This window comes from Canis lupus, chromosome 24 (genome assembly GCF_048164855.1).
Source record: "Canis lupus baileyi chromosome 24, mCanLup2.hap1, whole genome shotgun sequence".
Lineage (NCBI taxonomy): Eukaryota > Metazoa > Chordata > Mammalia > Carnivora > Canidae > Canis > Canis lupus.
In genome coordinates this window covers 18,409,518-18,428,646 of record NC_132861.1, presented here as the reverse complement: position 1 = coordinate 18,428,646, position 19,129 = coordinate 18,409,518, and the positions used below count along the sequence as shown (strand labels likewise).

Genomic DNA, 19,129 nt, shown 5'->3' with positions numbered 1-19,129 from the left:
TTTGGTTCTTTAGAAAAACCTATGAACAAAACAAAATAACTATTTCTTAAATACATAAAAAGTTCAACTACACTTCTTTCATGAAGAATATAAAGTCTAAATAATAAGCAAATGCATGGTACAAAGAATTATACTTGAAATGAAAAAGAGCTGTTACCAATTCTGAAAAATAGAAGGTTTTTAGCCTTAAAGTTTGATTAAAAAAAAAAAAACTTAAAAAAAATCCAAAAACAACTTACGTTCCACTTGCTCAAACATCACTGAAAAGAGGAAGTCTCGTGGTGTCATATAATATTCTCCTTCATGTTCTAGTGAAGAAAACTGCATGAAGCGCTGTTTACGAAGGGACAATTTTTCTCCCATCTCTCCAGAGTCAATATTTTCCTAAAAGAAAAAGAAATTGCAATTTAAGACTTTTTTTCAGTAGGATTCTCCAACTTAGCTACTTCTAGAATAATTATTAAAGAGTAGCTTTCATGTTTAGGTCTAACAATCTCCACATTTTTAAATCATTCACTAATAAATACTTACTTACTTGTCTACTTATCACTCTTTCAGGCATGAAGATAAAACAGTGAATGATCCTAACTTACAGAACTTTCATTCCAGAGTGGGGGAAATGACAATGAATACATGCAGAAAATAAGGTGAGATAATGGGAAGCGCCACAAAGAAATAACAAGCAGGATAAGAAAATCATAAGGAGTAGTTTTTAGATAGGATACTCAGGGGAGGTCTTTCTAAAGAGGTAATATTAAAGAGACCAAATGAGGTGCAGTTAGTGAGCTATGGGGCTCTCTGGAGGAAGAGCATCTGAAGCGAAAGGGAGACAGAACATAAAGACTCTGGGAAACGAACGAGGGGTGGTGGAAGGGGAGGAGGGCGGGGGGTGGGGGTGAATGGGTGACAGGCACTGAGGGGGGCACTTGACGGGATGAGCACTTGGTGTTATTCTGTATGTTGGCAAATTGAACACCAATAAAAAATAAATTTATTATTTTAAAAAAAAAAGAGCATCTGAAGCAAGAGGTGAAGATCAAAGACCATGAGATTGGTGTATGTGCGTGTATGTGGTCCAAGGTATGCCTGATGTGTTCACGGAATAGTGTGGCAAAGATAAGATGAAAGAGAGAGGTAGGCAAGAGACCAAATACAGCTGTGTTTTTCCACAAAGATAAAATATACCATGTCTGATAAATAGCTCTGCTTTTGGAAATATGTTTACATTATGGGTGGAGAGTGCTAAAAGGACAAGAACTGGTAAAATATTGTCAGTGTAAAAGTCTGTATAACAGAGGCAATGGCACCTACTTAGATCTTGACTCAAATGCTAATGGAGAGGATACTGAAATCTTTATTGCTAACCTTTTGTTGAGCACTTACCATGTGCTGGGGACTATACTAATAAAGCACTCTACATGATTTATTTAGCTAGTCTTCACAATAACTGAACAGTACTACAGCAGTATGGCAACTAAAGTAAATGGCGCAGCTAGGATAAAAAACCAGGGTGTCCAACTCAAAGTGTGTTCAATCCCTTACCTATCACACTAACCTATCCATGGCTAGGCATTGTATCCTATGCAGACTGGAAGAAGACAACATGGCAATCAATATAGCAATTTTTTTAAAAGATTTTATTTATTTATTCATGAGAGACACAGAGACAGAAAGAGAGAGGCAGAGACACAGGCAGAGGGAGAAGCAGACCCCAGGGAGCCCGATGTGGGACTCGATCCCAGGTCTCTAGGACCAGGCCCTGGGCTGAAGGTGGTGCTAAACCGCTGAGCCACGGGCTGCCCAATATAGCAATTTTTTAAAAAAGATTTTATTATTTATTCATGAGAGACACAGAGAGGCAGAGACATAGGCAGAGGGAGAAGCAGGCTCCCCACAGGGAGCCTGATGTGGGACTTGATCCCAGGACCCTAGGATCATGCCCTGAGCCAAAGGCAGATGCTCAACTGCTGAGCCACCCAGGTGTCCCTCAATATAGCAATCTTGACACAGAAAGAAAGTATTATTTGTGAAATCCAAAAGCATACTCTTACCTTGGATTGCTTTCCTTAAAGCACTGTTTTGACCTGGACCACAACATCCTTCCTGAACACATATCACTTCCTTTTCACACTTACTACTACTGAAACTATTATTTACCCTGACACACAGTGACATTTACTGACTAGAACTGAAATGGGGGGCGGGGGGGGGGGAATGTGAATTCTAGTTGCTTAAACCTCTAAAAATTCAAAGCTAACAAAATTCAAAGTTAATAGCTCCTTTTTTGGCTATCTCAGTTTTCTGACTATTAATTCTCTCTCATTTTGACAATTGCTTTCCTTGAGCAGTTAGCTTTATACCTCTTTTATGTTCTACACAGTGTATACCAGAATACTGGACATATATAGACTACTCAATAATACCAGAGTGAACTGAACCCCTATCTTCTTCAGAAATTGTCTATTCATGTCTTTCCTTTTCTTTCCCCCTAAATTACTACTATAAAAATGACTCACGAGGCATGTTTTAATTACATGAGTCCATACTTTTATCATGAGTCAGAAAACTGAATTTTATTAATACTCTGAACATTTTACATATTAGGCAGATATAGTAACAGATATATTATTTTATTTAACAAACTGATACTGAGTATGTGTAGGAAAACAGTGGCAAACAAGATAAATATCAATTCCTATCAGAATACACTAAGTGCTTCAGTAGTGAAATTACAGAAAGTGTACAACTGAGACAGAGAAGAGAAGGTGTAAGAGTCTTCTCAGTAAATGTCACAGCATTGTCAAAGTCCTATATATGAGACAAAATATAGCATATTAGAAGAACTGAAAGAAGAGCATATACACTATTAGCTTAGAGAACAGTTCTATTTATTATACTAAAGTTAATACATAGTCTATCAAAAGGTTAACAAAAGTAACTAATCCACATGGAAATACAGTATATTTCCAAGCCCTTAAACAAATGTTGTCTTTCTTTCTTTATACTTTCTAATATCTAAGTTGTTCCTGACTAATTAAAAGAGTACCTTTTTACCCAACTCAATCCTTTTTGTATACATAAACTCTTCAAATTTCAAACAACTTAAAGGAGTCAATTACTCATTTATTCTCCTCTTCAAATGGTCTCATAACAGGACAGATATTAACTCTGCTTCTCTTAGTTTTCATGTTATCCTCCATCTTGTAGCAGTTCTACTCTTAGTATATTGAAAATGACCAAGAAGTAAAAACACAGGTTTAACCTCACTCTTTTATAGCAGGACATGAAAACTATTTTCAAACAAATTCTATTTTTTTCCTTCTTTAGATTTTTAGAATCTAAGAATCCCATCTCATTGTTACCCTTTTCCATATGCCTGTGTATCTATAACTTGTATAAGCATAACATTTCTGAAGAGTCTTGAGAGGAATCAATTATTCTGGGAAGTACCATTTTAAATAACGGTTGGTTGGGTGGTCATCTCTTCCAATTTTGATTAAATATCCTCTCCAGTGAACAAAAAAAAGTAGAGGGGGTAAAACCAAAATTTCCTTTCAAGGGTTTATTTCTGAGCTTAAAGTTGTCATGTGAATTACAAGTCATGAATTTAGAAGGTCACTTATAAACAAATGACCTCCAAATTTGTCCTACCACCATGACTCTATTGGTAGATGGCTGATACGCATATCAACCATCTAACAACCCCTACCAACATTCTCACAATTCAATCTGGTATTGTGGCCTTTAATTCCTGCTACTTCATGATATAAACAAACCTATTCTCCTACCCCTCAAATCTTTTAACTCCCATGCCAACACTAATAATGGCTTTCTTTTTGTTGATCCTTTCTATTACATCTCATACTCTGCTTATTGAGTACCCAGCTACCACCTGGAGGTCACCACCACTGTAGATTCTAATCCTCCTACTTTTCTTATGGAATATAAAGTGGAAGCCCCCAAAGTACAATCTCTTACTACTGGTCTTTCCCTGCATCCTAATCCACCCTTCAAGTAAATATTTATGAGAATCTACTAACTTGACAACACTCTAGGAAGAAACAGAACATGTATGAAGGAGGCAATTGTACAGTAGTATACCCTAACAATAAAAGCTTATGTTAATTAAACATGTAGTATATGAAGGCAAGATGCTAACATCTTTATTTACATGGTCTCGGGATCCCTGGGTGGCGCAGCGGTTTGGCGCCTGCCTTTGGCCCAGGGCGCGATCCTGGAGACCCGGGATCGAATCCCACGTCGGGCTCCCGGTGCATGGAGCCTGCTTCTCCCTCTGCCTGTGTCTCTGCCTCTCTCTCTCTCTATGTGACTATCATAAATAAATAAAATTAAAAAAAAAAATTTACATGGTCTCACTCAACCTTCACAATACCCCTGAGGATGGACATCATCTTTAATCAACCTCATTTTACAAAAGAAGAAACCAAGCCTTGTCAGGGTTTATCAGCTTGCCTAGGTTTGCACAGCAAGTAAGCTGACAGCACAGGTGGTATGACAACAACCCCAGTCTTAACCACTATCCTAAACTAGCTTCTCTAAGAATTACATAAATTAGGAAAACAAGGCAGTGTGGTTAATGACAGCTGAGGTAATTCATGAAAACAGTGGGATTTAAGCTAGAGGAAAAAAAAAATGACTACAACAGGAATTAGCCATCTTTTAGATCTGGACTATTGTCCATTTCCTAAATGATATGTATTACTGCTCCTGTTCAATCAAACTTAAAAGTAAGTAGGATTTCTAATATGTTTCTTTGCTATAATAAGTTTATGTAGGGTGGGGAAAAAAGTATTGTTTTAAAGCTACAGCTTTTGTAATTCAGAGTTAATGAACCAAGAAATTAGTTTTATTTAGGTTACCTTTATCATACAATAGTTGAAGTTAAGTTTATTTATTTTTTAAAATAATCTCTACACCCAACATAGGCTCAAACTCATGACCCCAAGATCAAGAGTTGCATGCTCCTCTGACCAAGTCAACAAGGTGCCCGAGTAGTTGAATGTTAAAAGTACATTTTAAAGGACCACTAGTATAATTGATGTGCATTATATATTTATGCTTACTTCATAGAATTTAGATAATTTACCTTTATTAAAGTATAAGCATGACACATAATGTTACATTTGCCATTTTTAATATTTTACTTACCTATAAGGCCTATTCCAGCCTTACTTCATTTGTATAATCATTCTGATCAAAACTCAGGCTTATTGGATGGATTTAATTGTCAAGAATTAACAATTCTCCTTCCTCTCCAAGCCTTTCTTTCATCTCTATGCTTTTCCTACTCATATGCTTGCACACTCTCTCTTTTCTCACCACCCCTTCCTTTCTCTTCCCTTGCCTGTTTTCGGTGGCTTTATCATTTTTAAAGATTTTACCTTAAGTAACTTCTATACCCAATGTGGAGCTCAAAGTTACAACCTTGTGATCAAAAACTGCATGCTCTACTGACTGAACCAGCCAGGTGCTCCAAAAACAGAGGAGTTTTCAGTGGGCTTATTAAAAATAATTGGTTGCTGTTTTCAGCTTGTAGTATTTTTGTTTGAAACTATTTGAACTATTATTGTTATTGATATTGTTGCAGGTACTCATTCCTTTTAATCTTCACTCATTTCCTTTAGTCTCTTTCTCACTTTGGCAGATATGTGGCCCATCTGTGGGAGACTGGGCTTGGCAAACTAAACTAAGGCAAACAGTGGCTTGTAGACTTTGGTAAATGTAGTTAAAATATCAGTTTGGATGGAGAGGATGAGGAGGAATAATAAAGTTCAAAATATTAAAGTTATATTTGAGAGTAACAATATATAAGGAAATCCTAGCTTATTAGTATTGCTACGTATCTGGCAGTGAAAAGTTCATTAATTTATTCTCAAACATTTAAGAATCTCTTTTTTAAAAATTTAATTTCTAGTGTATTATTAGTTTCAGGGGTAGAATTCAGTGATTTATCATTTCCATACAACACCCAGTGGTCATTACATCAAGAGCCCTCCTTTTTAAGAACCTCTTATGTGTCACTGTTCCATAGATATATGATGGTACTATGAGGTCTTCCCTTAAGGAGTCTACAAAGGAGAGTGTAAGACAGCAAATAAATAGTTAAGAGCACTGTCTCTGAGGTCAAACTGTCTGGGATTCAAATTCTAGTACTGTCACTTACTAGGTATGTGATCTTGGACCAATTACCTCTCTGTGCTTCATCTGACTGATACGGAAAATGTGAAAACTGGAATCAAACTGCTCAATAAATCCCAGCTCTATCACTTGGCCAAGTTATATTACTGTTCTCCTTTACTTAACCTTAATCCAGAAAATGGAGAAAATAGTAGTATTTACCTCTAAGGGCCTTTTATTTATTTTTTATTCATTAAAAAAAGTTAGGTATAATTAACATACAATGTTGTATTAGTTTCAGGTATACAGCATATTGATTCAACAATTCTATATATTAATCAACGCTTACCATGATAAATGCAGTCACTATCTGTCACCATATAAACAGCTTAACAATAACCCACAACCCTCGGAACAACTTCTGTCACCATATAAGTTATTACATTATTACAGTATGCTGACATATAGGTTTGGAGGACTTCAGAATGTCAAGAGAAATGTGACTGCTTTTTCCTAGGGCTAAATCAATTCCTTTCAAAGATAAAAGTATTATAAGGCAACCCATAATAAGTTATAAATGTTAGAGAAGGGAGATCCAAATAGCCTGACAGTGATATAGGAGAGAAAAATAATATAAAACAGACATGGCTGCAATAGTCTGGACCAATCACTGTTAAACCACCAATCAGTGGCCTCTGGGTCTATTTTTGGTGATGATCTTCAGGCATTGAGAAACTGCTAATTATATAGGGAATGTTCTGTTAAAAATGTATGAAAATATGTAACATAGTTTAACTGTTCTTAATGCATGTTTGGCATAAAAAGGATGTTTAATTACTTACAAGGGTAATTTTTGTCATCTGGAAGATTCATTCACATGCACACTCCTAAGATGCTATATAAATTCAGCATTACTGCCTGATCTACTATATATCCAAACTACTTTGTAGAATGCATGTTATATATCATGACTATGTTTATACAAACCGAAAATGATTAGAATTGTGACTGAAAAACAGTATCTTTCAGAAAAACATAACTAGACATAGTTTGGATTTGTCATAAATACTATTACATGTCAAATAAAATTAGGTAACAGGATGTAAGTCTTTTCATCTTTCCAATATTGTTAACATACGCCTTTAAAAGAACTTACCACTAGTGTATTCTTAGTGATAATGAGGTATCACTTACAGGAAAAGCATCTATAAATAGCATTTCAGTACGCTGACGTATAGGTTTGGAGGATTTCAGGATGTCAAGAGAACTGTGACTGCTTTTTCTTCGGGCTAAATCAATTCCTTTCAAAGATAAAAGTATTATAAGGCAACCCATAATTTTAAACAATTTATTTAGGATATAAATGTCAGCATAAATATCAATATTCACGTCTAAAATCCTTCTAAGTACTGAGGGCTATTTCCAGGCTCTGGAGAGTATATGAGCACCAGAAAGAATCTACTACATAAACAAGTGTTCTCTTTTTTCCTTTGGATTTTTTATTTTGAATCTTAAATCAATATAGTGATCCACTTGAAAATAAAATCTGGGAAGATCCTTTCAACTCTACTAGTTTCCTCTAAAAAGGGGGCTATAAGTTACCTTCTTGAGAGAGTTAACTCTTAATAAAATCAAAGGGTCATTAAAAAGCAAAACAAAAATGAAACCTCCCAAAATGATGAGGAAGGGGTAAGTCAAAGTTCTTAAAACCTCCCCTACAACACAACAACAACAACAAAAAACAAAAGTCCAGTCATACTGATGCTAGCTCTTAACCTCCTACTTTAAATTGGTCCTAGAAGGATCTTCTGATAATCTGGATCAAACTAGAAAGACAACACTAAGACTGAAAACTAGTTTCTTCTTCTAAAGAGTGCCATGTAGGGGGGAATGAGAGATTGAAATCCTGAAATTCCTCACCGATTAGGGCCACCCTGTAGAACTGTGTGCACTACACAAATCTAAGGGAGCGCCACTCACTTGAGTCACCATGAGGTTGTTCAGCAAATGACAGCAAAGTGCACTGAGGAAGGGGTATGCTTTTCTAACTGTACAAAGTTACCACATGAGATGGGATAGTGCTGTCACTGATGTGTCTCTGCTTGAAGGGACTATGCAGGCCAGAGGAAAGTACAGGATGTCCCATAGGAAGCTCCTGTCACTCCGTGTTCACTAGAGGCCCAACAGTTGGCCTTTTTCCCTCCTGTGTTTTATCAAAGGAGGGCCAGCATCACTAAGGTGGCTTGGTTGGGCAGAGGGAAATACTGTATTTGTGACCACAGATCCCTTAGGCAGCTAAATGACTGAATAGTTGATATAACTATTAACATCCTGCTTTTTAGCTAATATTCTAATGAGAAGATAAAAAAGATGCTCAGATCAGGATGGAAAGCTGTGAAAGATACACATTCACATTATTTTTGGCAAACAACATATTTGCCTAGAACGTGTGTTTAAAACCTAGTGTTGGGCCTATGCAAATTCTGTGGGGGAAAAATGAAGATGAGCAATAAGAAACAATGAACAATGAAAATCACATTCTGAAAGAAAATATGAAAAAGTTACAGGAAATGAAAGTGGCAACTTTACAACATCAGAGAGCAAAGATAAGATGTAAGACAATAGAAATAAATACCTGAAAAGGGAGTTGGTCTAGCTAAATAAGAGAAATAGGAGGAAAACACCATTACAAACCTTAAAATACTTTAAGAAACAAAAGATTAGAATCAACCTTGCAGAAAATGTATGGATGGTGTGATAGGAAAAAAAAAATCACACAGAAGGCAAAGAAAAGCAATCAGGGGAAGAATATCCATATGTGTGACAGACATGAAGGACTCAACATATGAATAACTGCTCTACTCCAGGAAGAGAAAGAGCAAAATCTAACATCAATTTCCAAAATATAGTAGAAAAAAAAAAACTTTACTGAAATGGAGACTTGAATTTGCTACTCTGTTTGCCACTGTCCTCCATGTATGTACTTTGGGTTTGAATAATCCTAGAAGACCTCAAGGGACATTGATCAGTTTTAATCTCTTTCAGAAAACCTAAATAAGGTAAATGTTAGAAAATCTAAATAAGGTTGAAACCACAATGCCCCTATTGCTGGATATCTTAAAAACTGTCTTCTAAGGACTTAATAAAGAGAAAGAGCACCATAAGAGATAAGTCATTTATTTCTAAGGTTATTCTTAAAAGACATGTATCACTTACATATTATGTGGGGGAAATTAAAGCAATGCAAAGGAGACAGCAAGCACACTGAAGCTACTCAACCCACAGGGCTGGACAGAACTTTTTTGCCTCTCCTCATCTCAACTTATTTACTGCAGTTCAAGAGAACTTTTCCACTAGGAATGAATTAAACACTAATCTTAACCTTTATCTGAATAATGAGATTTCATAAGAAACTTCTACAAATCTACTCTGTTGGCCAATGTATACTGTTACACATAAATAATCAATGGACTGGCATGAGGGAAGCAGCTGCCAGAGGAACGAGCTCTCCAGAAAGAAGAGTATAGAATGCAGTGGTGGAGATCAAAGGGCTGCCGAGAGCCTGTTGGTGGCTCTCTGTTACCCGAAACCCACCAGAGACTGAATTTAGAGTCTTGGTAGGTGGAAAGTGATGGTGGTGGGGATGAATTCCAATTACCACAACTATTTGCTTCTCAAACCTGCATCTACAGCTAAATACATGAGAAAGGAGGGGCAGCAGAAATGCTGGGATTTGGGGCTATACTGAACACGTGAGAACCATCCACATGGTTCTGGTTATATATAAAATGCTCCATGGATTTCAAGGATTACTTGTAATGCAGGAAAAAATGTGACAAAGGAATTAAGAGCAATGAGTGATGTGAACTGGATAAAAGAGATCTTTGAAAGCTGATGACTTCTGTTAAAACATTTCCCTAGTTTATTGCCTTTAAAGCAACAGGTGCTTCACCATTCTGTCTCTACTTTTTATCCATGAAGTGACAAATCTGAAAAAGTTAGTTCTCTGTTCTTTGTTGGACATTCTTTGATTTCTGCATTCTCAGGAAGAAAGTGAGAAAGAGATTTCCTTGCAATGCTTTTAATATATACAATATACCTTACAATGCATTAGATAAAATGTAGTAAAACAATATTCATTTGGGACCTTTATTTTGGAATTTGTAATAATCTGTAAACAATGTAATTGCTTTATTGTTTTTGAACTTTCTGTGGTGCAATTGAAAAGACTAATCTTTTCTTCGTAAAGAAAACTTTACAATTGGAAAATTTCAGTCATTAGAACTTTCCCATTTCGTTCTGAATTGGGGAGATTTTTTTTTGTACCTGAAACAAAGTAGTGCCAGACTAAATTAGAAATATTCACTGCATAAGCTATACTTTACAATAAACTCTACAAATTCACAGAGTATTAGCCGAGGAGACAAAAGTCCCTCCTGGGAGACCTGGAAGCTCTGGGAACTACTTTGGGTGGCTTCTGAACATTGTCTGATCTAGTGACGGCCTTGTCTAGACTGTCCCACAGACTGAAAAACAGCTAATGTGACTTTTCTTAGATAAGCGTGGTAATGAAATGGCACATGCTTATATATATTAATTTTTTAAAAACCCACAGAATTCTGTGTAGAGAACTAGCCACTGTCAGGAGATGCTGATAAGTAAAAAAATAAGCATCGTCTCTTCTAGTAACTGCTTTCTCTTTCCTGATAAGGTCATTGAGCAGAATATTAACTTTCCCTTCCTTCATAATTACCTTGCAGGAGGTATATAACAACTACATAAGTTTTTGTTTATGTTCTTAATGAAAAGTTTAAATTAGGCTTCATGTGATTAAAAAAAAAGACTAGAAATCTCAACTTAAAACTTCAATCCCCTCTTAAAGTTTCAACAATATCATTCATCGCAACCATAACTAAAAATGTTTTTCTAAGGAAGTGCAGAGTTACTTCAGCTTATTACCCACCTCACTGCCCCTACCCCCACAAAGGACAAGAGAAACATTATTTTGTGAACTTTCTACAACTATTCAATGCCAACTTATTTAATAAATATCATGTGTCTCCAATGACCATTTGGAGACATCTGGAGACATCTTCTCATTTATAGACGTAAAATGAGAGACGTTAACCTAGAGGAGAGAAGCATAATGGAATGGAAGGTGGGAAGTGCTAGGCAGCAGTATGAAAGGAGCAACTATCATTTAGCAAGTGTGTATGTCTCACAGTGATAAATTTCAAACTATGATAATTATTTTAAAATGTTATTTATCAATCATGACATTTTGACTTCTCACTTTTCAAAATGAGATATGCGCCAGACTAATATTTTTCAAGACGGTACAATTAAATTTAAGTAGAAAGCTAGTAACAGGTCTAGTATCAGTAACTTTATCTTGATTGTGATCTCCCTTCTTTGGGCAGCAGAGCAGTAACAACTAAGCTTTGTGATGGAAACCATGATCTAATTTCTAGAACCTTATATATCCATGCAAGAAGGTCTCCTTAAAACTGAGAACTTCAAGTAAGCTTGGAGAAAGTGCTGCTATCAAAGGGCTGAGTCATAAACAGAGGATACTAAAGATAATAACATTTAGGATACTGTATCCTACGATACATGACACAGTATGGAGCAATGAAGGGATGGATTAAAGAATCCCTCTCTCCTCCCTCCCACCCCTTCATGAGGAACAGCTGCAGTCTATAGCTGTAAGTATTTTATAGTCTGGGACTGCAGAAGGAAAGTAATTCATTCCTATAGTATTTTGCATTGCTTTCCCCCCAGGCTCCCACATTCTCTGTGATCTACTCAGACTTCCATATCCCCAGTTCCCAGCAAAAGACTTTCTGTCCCTTTGGTTAACAGGAAACCCATTGTGAGAACGGCTGTGTAAAAGCCTGTGGCTGAATACTGATAGCAATTTTGCCATTCACCAAGTCCCTTAAGCCCCACACCCTAACCCTACACAAAATTTGGTCAAAAACTGGAATTTTTTTTTTTTTAAACAGCACTGTTACTTGCATACAAATAGAAATTGTACCCAAACCAAAAATAAAACAATTAAAAAAAAAAAAACCTTTTGGTAAGTGGAAAGATAATGAAAACCTGAATAAAGGGGCAGATTTGCAATCTCTAATTAAAAACAAAATTATGTTTCTATTTAAAAATGCCATTGGTACTATTGTTTTTCTTTTCAATGAATTGGGTCTTTGTGCAAAATATTGTACTAATTAAAATGTCAACCTTAGTTTTGTTCATTGCTAATAGGATTTTCCTAAAACTGATTGGCTTGCTAGTGTCCTTAGCTTCAGTACTGACCTGGCTACCCTTCAATGAGCTTCAACAAACCTTTGCTGCATACTTTTCTAGAAGACAGATTAAATAACCATTTATTGATTTTGACTACAATTAAAACACTACACAAAGCTAAGCATGTAATATAGTTAGTTGCTTCTTGTACCTTTTTTCATTTGGCTACCTTATTAGTTAAGAATTAATTCTGGTAGTTACTGCTCTAGAAGTCCTTCCCTGAGTACCCATTTTAGGTTCGGTAGCATCTCAGTAGAAGTACAGAGATCCCTGAGTAAACTTTTTTCAAGACCTAATGATTCTAACTGGAACTGTCTAGAGCCCAATACAGTGAATTTTTTAGGAACAGAGATATCTTTTTTCCCTCTGTATCACCAGTGCCTACTACATGATTAATATTGCTAAATGGTTTTTGTTTTTTTTTTAAAAAAGAAGTGTGCCAGGAATGCATGGATCTCTATGAATGGGAATCAATTCCCAACTCAGAGTGTGACATTAAAAAATTAACTTAAAAGCAGATTTTTGGGGAGTGCCTGGGTGGTACAGTAGGTTAAGTGTCTGCCTCTTGGTTTTGGCTCAGGTCATGATTCTCAGGGTCCTGGGATGGAGCCTTGTGGTGGGCTCCACGCTCAAGTCTGCTTGAGATTTGCTCTCTGCCTCTTGTCTCTACCCCTCCCGTTTGTGCTCACTCTCTCTCAATTAAATAAATACAACCATTTAAAAAAAAGAAAAGATTTTGGTTTTTGAACTAATATCCAAAAGTTTGTTTTTTTTGTGTTTACATACTTTAAACCCTATTTATTGAAATATCTTTAGATAGCTACGTAGGTACTCTGTTGTGTGCAACTGCACTAAAGTTTGCACACAAATGGAAATAAAGGCCTTTTGTTTCCTTTTATTATAACCACAAATCACTGCACCTTGTTAAGTACTTCAGATTTTTAAAAATGCCTTCATAACAAGAGTAAAGAGGTAAAGCCATTGACAGGTGGTGGCAATGTTAACCATATCAAAGAATATTGCCTTATTTTTTTGCCTATTGTAGAAATCATGGAATCTCAGAAATAGAATGCTCTGAAACTGGATTACACCAGCTGCTTCACACTCTCCTATAAATCTTAATGAATGATCCAATGTATTTCAGACCTTACACCATGTGTGGTTTAGATTTTAATGGATTTTTTCAGCTTTGGCTTGGAGTTCACTGACATAACTTAATATAGTATATTTATGATAACATTTTGATATTAGAATGTACTTGTAGGAGATGAGCAGGGGATAAGCCAGACATTTTACCAAGCATTGGCAAAACTGGTAGATTTTACTAGCAAAGGCACTGAGATGCATGTCATTTGTATTTCTGTTGATGTTTACAAATTAAATTACCAGTAAATAAAGTAATATATAGATTACACAATACAAAAAGACAACTAATAAACAGATATGACTATATATTTTGGCAAATTAATTTACTATTCAAGCAAATCACTTAAGACCTAATAAAGATTTGCCTAAATCTTTCTGCTTTTACCATATTCCCTGGACAAGTTTCATGAGAATATATCCATGCTCTCATTTAATAATTTCTGAAGAGAGTGCAACAGTGGAGATTTAAAAAGATTCCATAACAGACTCTGCTTTATATTGACTGGAAAACCAAACAGATTATTTTAGTTTAGTTTAGTTTTGTTTTGCTTTAAAGTAGCACCAAGCACAGCTAAAGCAAACCAATGCTAAATAAATAAATGGAAAAGAATTTTCCACTTTACTATTTCAGATGCCACTACTTCTAGTACTCGGTCACTTTTCTCCTTCAAATCCTCCTCCACTGTTACAGCAGTTGGTGTCAAATGAGGAATCATGAATTTCTATAACTTAACCTGCAAGTACAGGAAAGAAACAGTATAAAAGTGTGCCAGTAAATCATATACTAAATTAGCAGAATTGTTAGCATTTGCCTAGGCAACAGTGAGGTGTGTACTAAATATGAAGTTCTTTGGGTGCATGTTAACGAAAAATCTTTATTTTGACCCCTGAGAATTTTAGAATCTTACATAAGAAAACAAAACCAGTGAAAACGTGTAGCTGGTAAGTTGTTACATATGTACGTTAAGGGTAGGTACGGGCAGAACTAGCACTTGGGTAATTCTGTTAAAATTTACTTGGTGATAATTAGTCCTGTACTCTGTAACTAAGAGAATAATAATTTTAGTTAACTCTTGGGAAAAGTAAGGAAAGAAAAAAACAGATATATTTGTAGGTTAGAATAAACAGAGCCTAAAGTAATGAAATGATTCAGGGAACCCAAATCTCCAAACTTGAATTGTTAGGAAAGTCCCAAAGAGTAACTCTGAATATTTAATTAAAGACTTGGATGGATTCTGTCACTTAGAGGGTAAAATTAGTTTCTAAATATTTATGGCTATTGTTTAGATACTTTTAACTTACAAACTTTATTTTTTTTTTAAAGACTATTTGATAGAGAGAGAGAGAAAGAGAGTGAGTACAAGCAGGAGTGGCAGGCAGAGGGAGAGGGAGAAAGAAGCAGGCTCCCCACGGAACAGGGAGCCTGATGTGGGGCTTGATCCCACAACCCTGGGATCATGACTTGAGTTGAAGGCAAACAAACACTTAACCAACTTTAAAAAACTTATATATATAGGGGTGCCTGGGTGGCACAAGTCAGTTGGGTGTCTTGGTTTTGGCTTGCGTCATGGGATTGAGCCCCACATGGGGTTCCCACATAGGTGCAGAATCTGCTTGGGGCTATCTCTCCCTCTGACCCTCCTCCTCTAAAATAAATAAATCAATCTTTAAGAAAAAGTTCATATAAGTACTATGTATTATCAGTATTAATAATATTCCAATGAACTTATAAGTAGACCCTTAGGCTCTGAGAACTTGAATAACTCAACCTGCTCACAGGATAGAGGGTAAAGAGAATAAACTTGAAGACTCTCCTTCAGACAATGTGCCTTTAATATTTAAAGGAGAGGGATATGGTAATTGACCAAAGTATGTGTACCATTTATAAAGCTATACACAGGATAAGCTACTACAGTAAGGCTAATGAAACACACTGGCTAGAAAAGAGAATGTACAATCAGAACAGAAGTGAAGAACTGGTGAGAGGGAAGAGTAAATATCGAAAAGTAAAGGTACATACCGTTAATTATCTGATTTGAAGGTAAAATCATCGAAAAGCTAGGAGTAATGGAGTAAGACATGATAAAAGCAGTGAACTAGAAGATTAAATTTTAGACATTTCAAACATTTCATAATATGAAGAAAAACAAATACTTAGAAGCCAGAGGGACGAAGGATAAAACTTAAAAAATTAGAGCAGAGGTTCTAAACCCCACACTACATAGTCATATCTCTTAGTGTTCATAACTCCCTGAAATTTCATGTGAAAACGTGTATATGCACTTTTAGGAACAAAGTATATACCTTTTATCACATTCTTTTAAAAATTTTTAAAAATTATTTATGCATTTATTCATGAGAGACACAGAGAGAGAGGCAGAGGCAGAGGGAGAAGCAGGCTTTCTGTGGGGAGCCTGATATGGGACTCGATCCCAGGACCCCAGGACCACGACCTGAGCCAAAAGCAGACACTCAACCACTAAGCCACCCAGATGCCCTGTTTGATCACATTCTTAAATGGATTCACAGCCTAATTAAAGATTAGAAATAAGTGACAATGATGAATCGGCAAACATAGGTGATAATATGGTAAAATACAATGATTAGTAAAATAAAATGTTCCAATTTTAGTGCCATATTAGACTCAATCTCTGTTCAACATACAGTTGTAGGGATCCCTTAAAATTTAAAAGAAAAAAAAAAGCTTCCCAAATAGGACTAAGTAAAAATAAGAAATTTATTAATTCCAGGTCCTTTAAAAAGGTCTTACATTTTCCACCAATTAATGTAGATTAATTTAAATAAAGAATACACAATTGCTGTCTAGCTGAAACAAAGCAATGTACTAAAGGACATCTTTGCTGTATAAAAATACCAAACAGAAGTTTGGTCTTAATGAAATCTTATATGCCTATCTTTACAACTCTTTAAAAATTGAGGTATAATTGAAATACAATACTATAATGCACAATATTGATTTTTGTATCACTATACTTTTCCACCGATATGGTGCTAAAGCCATTGTAGGGTGCTTTCCTCAAACTAGACACTACTCTATATAAAGAAACCATCATCACACTAAGCATAATAAATACTTACCAGCTTTTAGTAGAAAGGCTACTAGAGAAACATGGATAAGAAGAGACTGGGCAGCAAGGACATGGGGCAAGAGACAGTCTCCAAAAGGACAAGGACAGCTCACTTTCACTATAATGAGCCATTATTTCAATAACATGAAAGTGTAGTATTTTGTTAATAATATTATCTTGCAAAGTTTTAAGAAAAACTTTCCTACTCAAGATATAAAACCCAAAACTTTAACAATGACAAGTATTTTTAAGTCATAGTAAAAGGAAGATGGTTTTTACATTCTTTTTGCCTTTTCAATTTTCTGTAATATACACATATTTCAAGAAAAAAGCTAATATAAGTAATCTTTAAGAATCAAGATATAGCCAACAGCTCCAAATCCCTTTCCTAATATATTCCAATGAATTTCAATAACCATAATAAAACAGTATTTTGATGGTGTATCAAGAAGCAATCTTTTCATGACTGTAATTTAGGATAGATTTAATCACTGTCTAGTGGTCAAGTCTACTCTTGAAACTCAAAATCCTAATTTAAAAACAAAACAATTGTAGTACTACATAAAAAATTACAACTAAAACATGATTAGTTAGTATTAAGTCTGTGTCTTTGGCTCACATTATACCACTGTCCATTTTCTGTTGCAATGATTAAATACCAATGTTTGTTTATAGTCATTCTTTTCTAGCTTGCCATTAACCTATCCCACACTTGGTAGGTGTACTAGAAGAGATAAGACTTTCATATTATACTTCGATGAATGTAGGACTGATAATCAGATGAACCTTTAGCCAGTGCTCAGCTGTTTACTACTTTCTCTTTGCAGTATTCAGTCACAGCCATGGGACACACACTGAAGCAACACATAAAAGCAGTACTGTACCACAACAGCAGTTTCCTGACATGGACTTCAACCCTGGAGCAATTCCAAGCATTCCACAACTCCTCGACTATGGGTTTAAACAGAGGCAGAAGCCACATTTGGGTTCTGCTTCTGATTTGAGCTGGTTTTCCTAACTGGGCAAATTATGAGCAAATAAACTTAAAAAATTGCCTTTAAAACACTTTTAAGAGTGTGATTTAATCTCTTGGTTACAGTGCACACACACAAAAAACATAGAAATCAACCCATTTATAATTTTTAAAAAAGATTTATTTATTTGAGGAGAGCAAGAGCTATCACAGAGGAAGAGGAGGAGGGAGAAGCACTCACGGCTGAGCAGGGAAGTGATGCAGGGCTCAATCCCAGGACACTGAAATCATGACCTGAGGGGGGGGGGGGGAAGACGCTTAACTGACTGAGCCACCCAGGCACACCTATAATTTCTTATTATGTATAATCTTCTAATTCTATATATTAGCAAATGAGAAAAATGACATGATACTCCCAAACAGCAGATATACACTAAGTTGATCATATTTTGTTTTGAAATATCTAGGATAATTTGTGAAAAAAAACTGCACTTTACTATTTAAGGTTTATTATGTCTAATTCAAAAAATGGTTTGCATTTTCAGGGTAGACAACAGCTAAGTCATGAAGAACTGAGAAGGGAGACGCTTGGAACTCAGACATAACATGAAACAAGGTATAGAGTTCCTAGTACATAATACATAAATCATATAATATATATGGATAAATTTAGGATTTTATAAGGCTGTATTTCTCAACAGTAACCATAACTCTTATTCTATATATCGCAGATTCATGGAACTTTTATAGATGTCAATAAAAATTTTCTACATGGACCAGGCTGTACTTAAACACATGATTTATTAACTATTATTTCTAGAGTGAAGCTATTTATAATATGAAACATTTAACAATCTTATTTCATTCAATCTTATTCAATTTTTAATCCATATACTGCTACTAGTGGTGGTTTAGGATATGTTTATTTGGTGTTGTGATTCATGAAACTCTAAAATTCACAATAATAAGAGCATTAATTTGTATACATGATCTACTACAATATATGTTTTGTAGAATATGAGTAAATAGGAATTTTTTTGCGTGGGTCCAGCTAAGCAAACCTAATTGCAAAAGGGAAGATTAAAATAAGTTTCTGCTTTGATATTACAATTTGTTTTTCTTTTTTTCTTGGTACCCCCTACCCCCGAGAAAAGTACCACAAAAGATTTACAGTAGTATATGTAAGTGCTGCTGTCCTCCTAGTATACAAGGAAGGAAAGTAAGACAATCTCTCATTCACGTAAGACAAATAGCTATGCCAAAAGCACAAATTACATCTAATTACAGGGTATAACTTTGTCATCTTTCTTTTCATAATCTAGCCATTTACACACTTTGATTTTTTTACTTCCATTTAGGTTTATTAACATCAAAGCTTTGTCATCACTTATCTGTTTCTAGAGACATTTTTACCTGAGGCAATAAAGAATAAAAATGTCTTCACATTCTTGCTTTACTGTTGACTAAAGGAAGCTTT

The 19,129-nt window shown here is 35.4% G+C and overlaps 1 protein-coding gene across 3 annotated transcripts in view; it reads right to left on the bottom strand.

Moving 5' to 3' along the window:
* Positions 1 to 19,129, bottom strand: part of MICU2 (mitochondrial calcium uptake 2) — a 126,076-nt gene that overhangs the window by 91,490 nt on the left and 15,457 nt on the right. For all 3 annotated transcript variants that reach the window (XM_072795786.1, XM_072795787.1, XM_072795788.1), the window contains exon 2: positions 240 to 384. In XM_072795786.1, the coding sequence (XP_072651887.1) occupies positions 240 to 384 (145 nt within the window). The remainder of the gene's footprint in view (positions 1 to 239; positions 385 to 19,129) is intronic.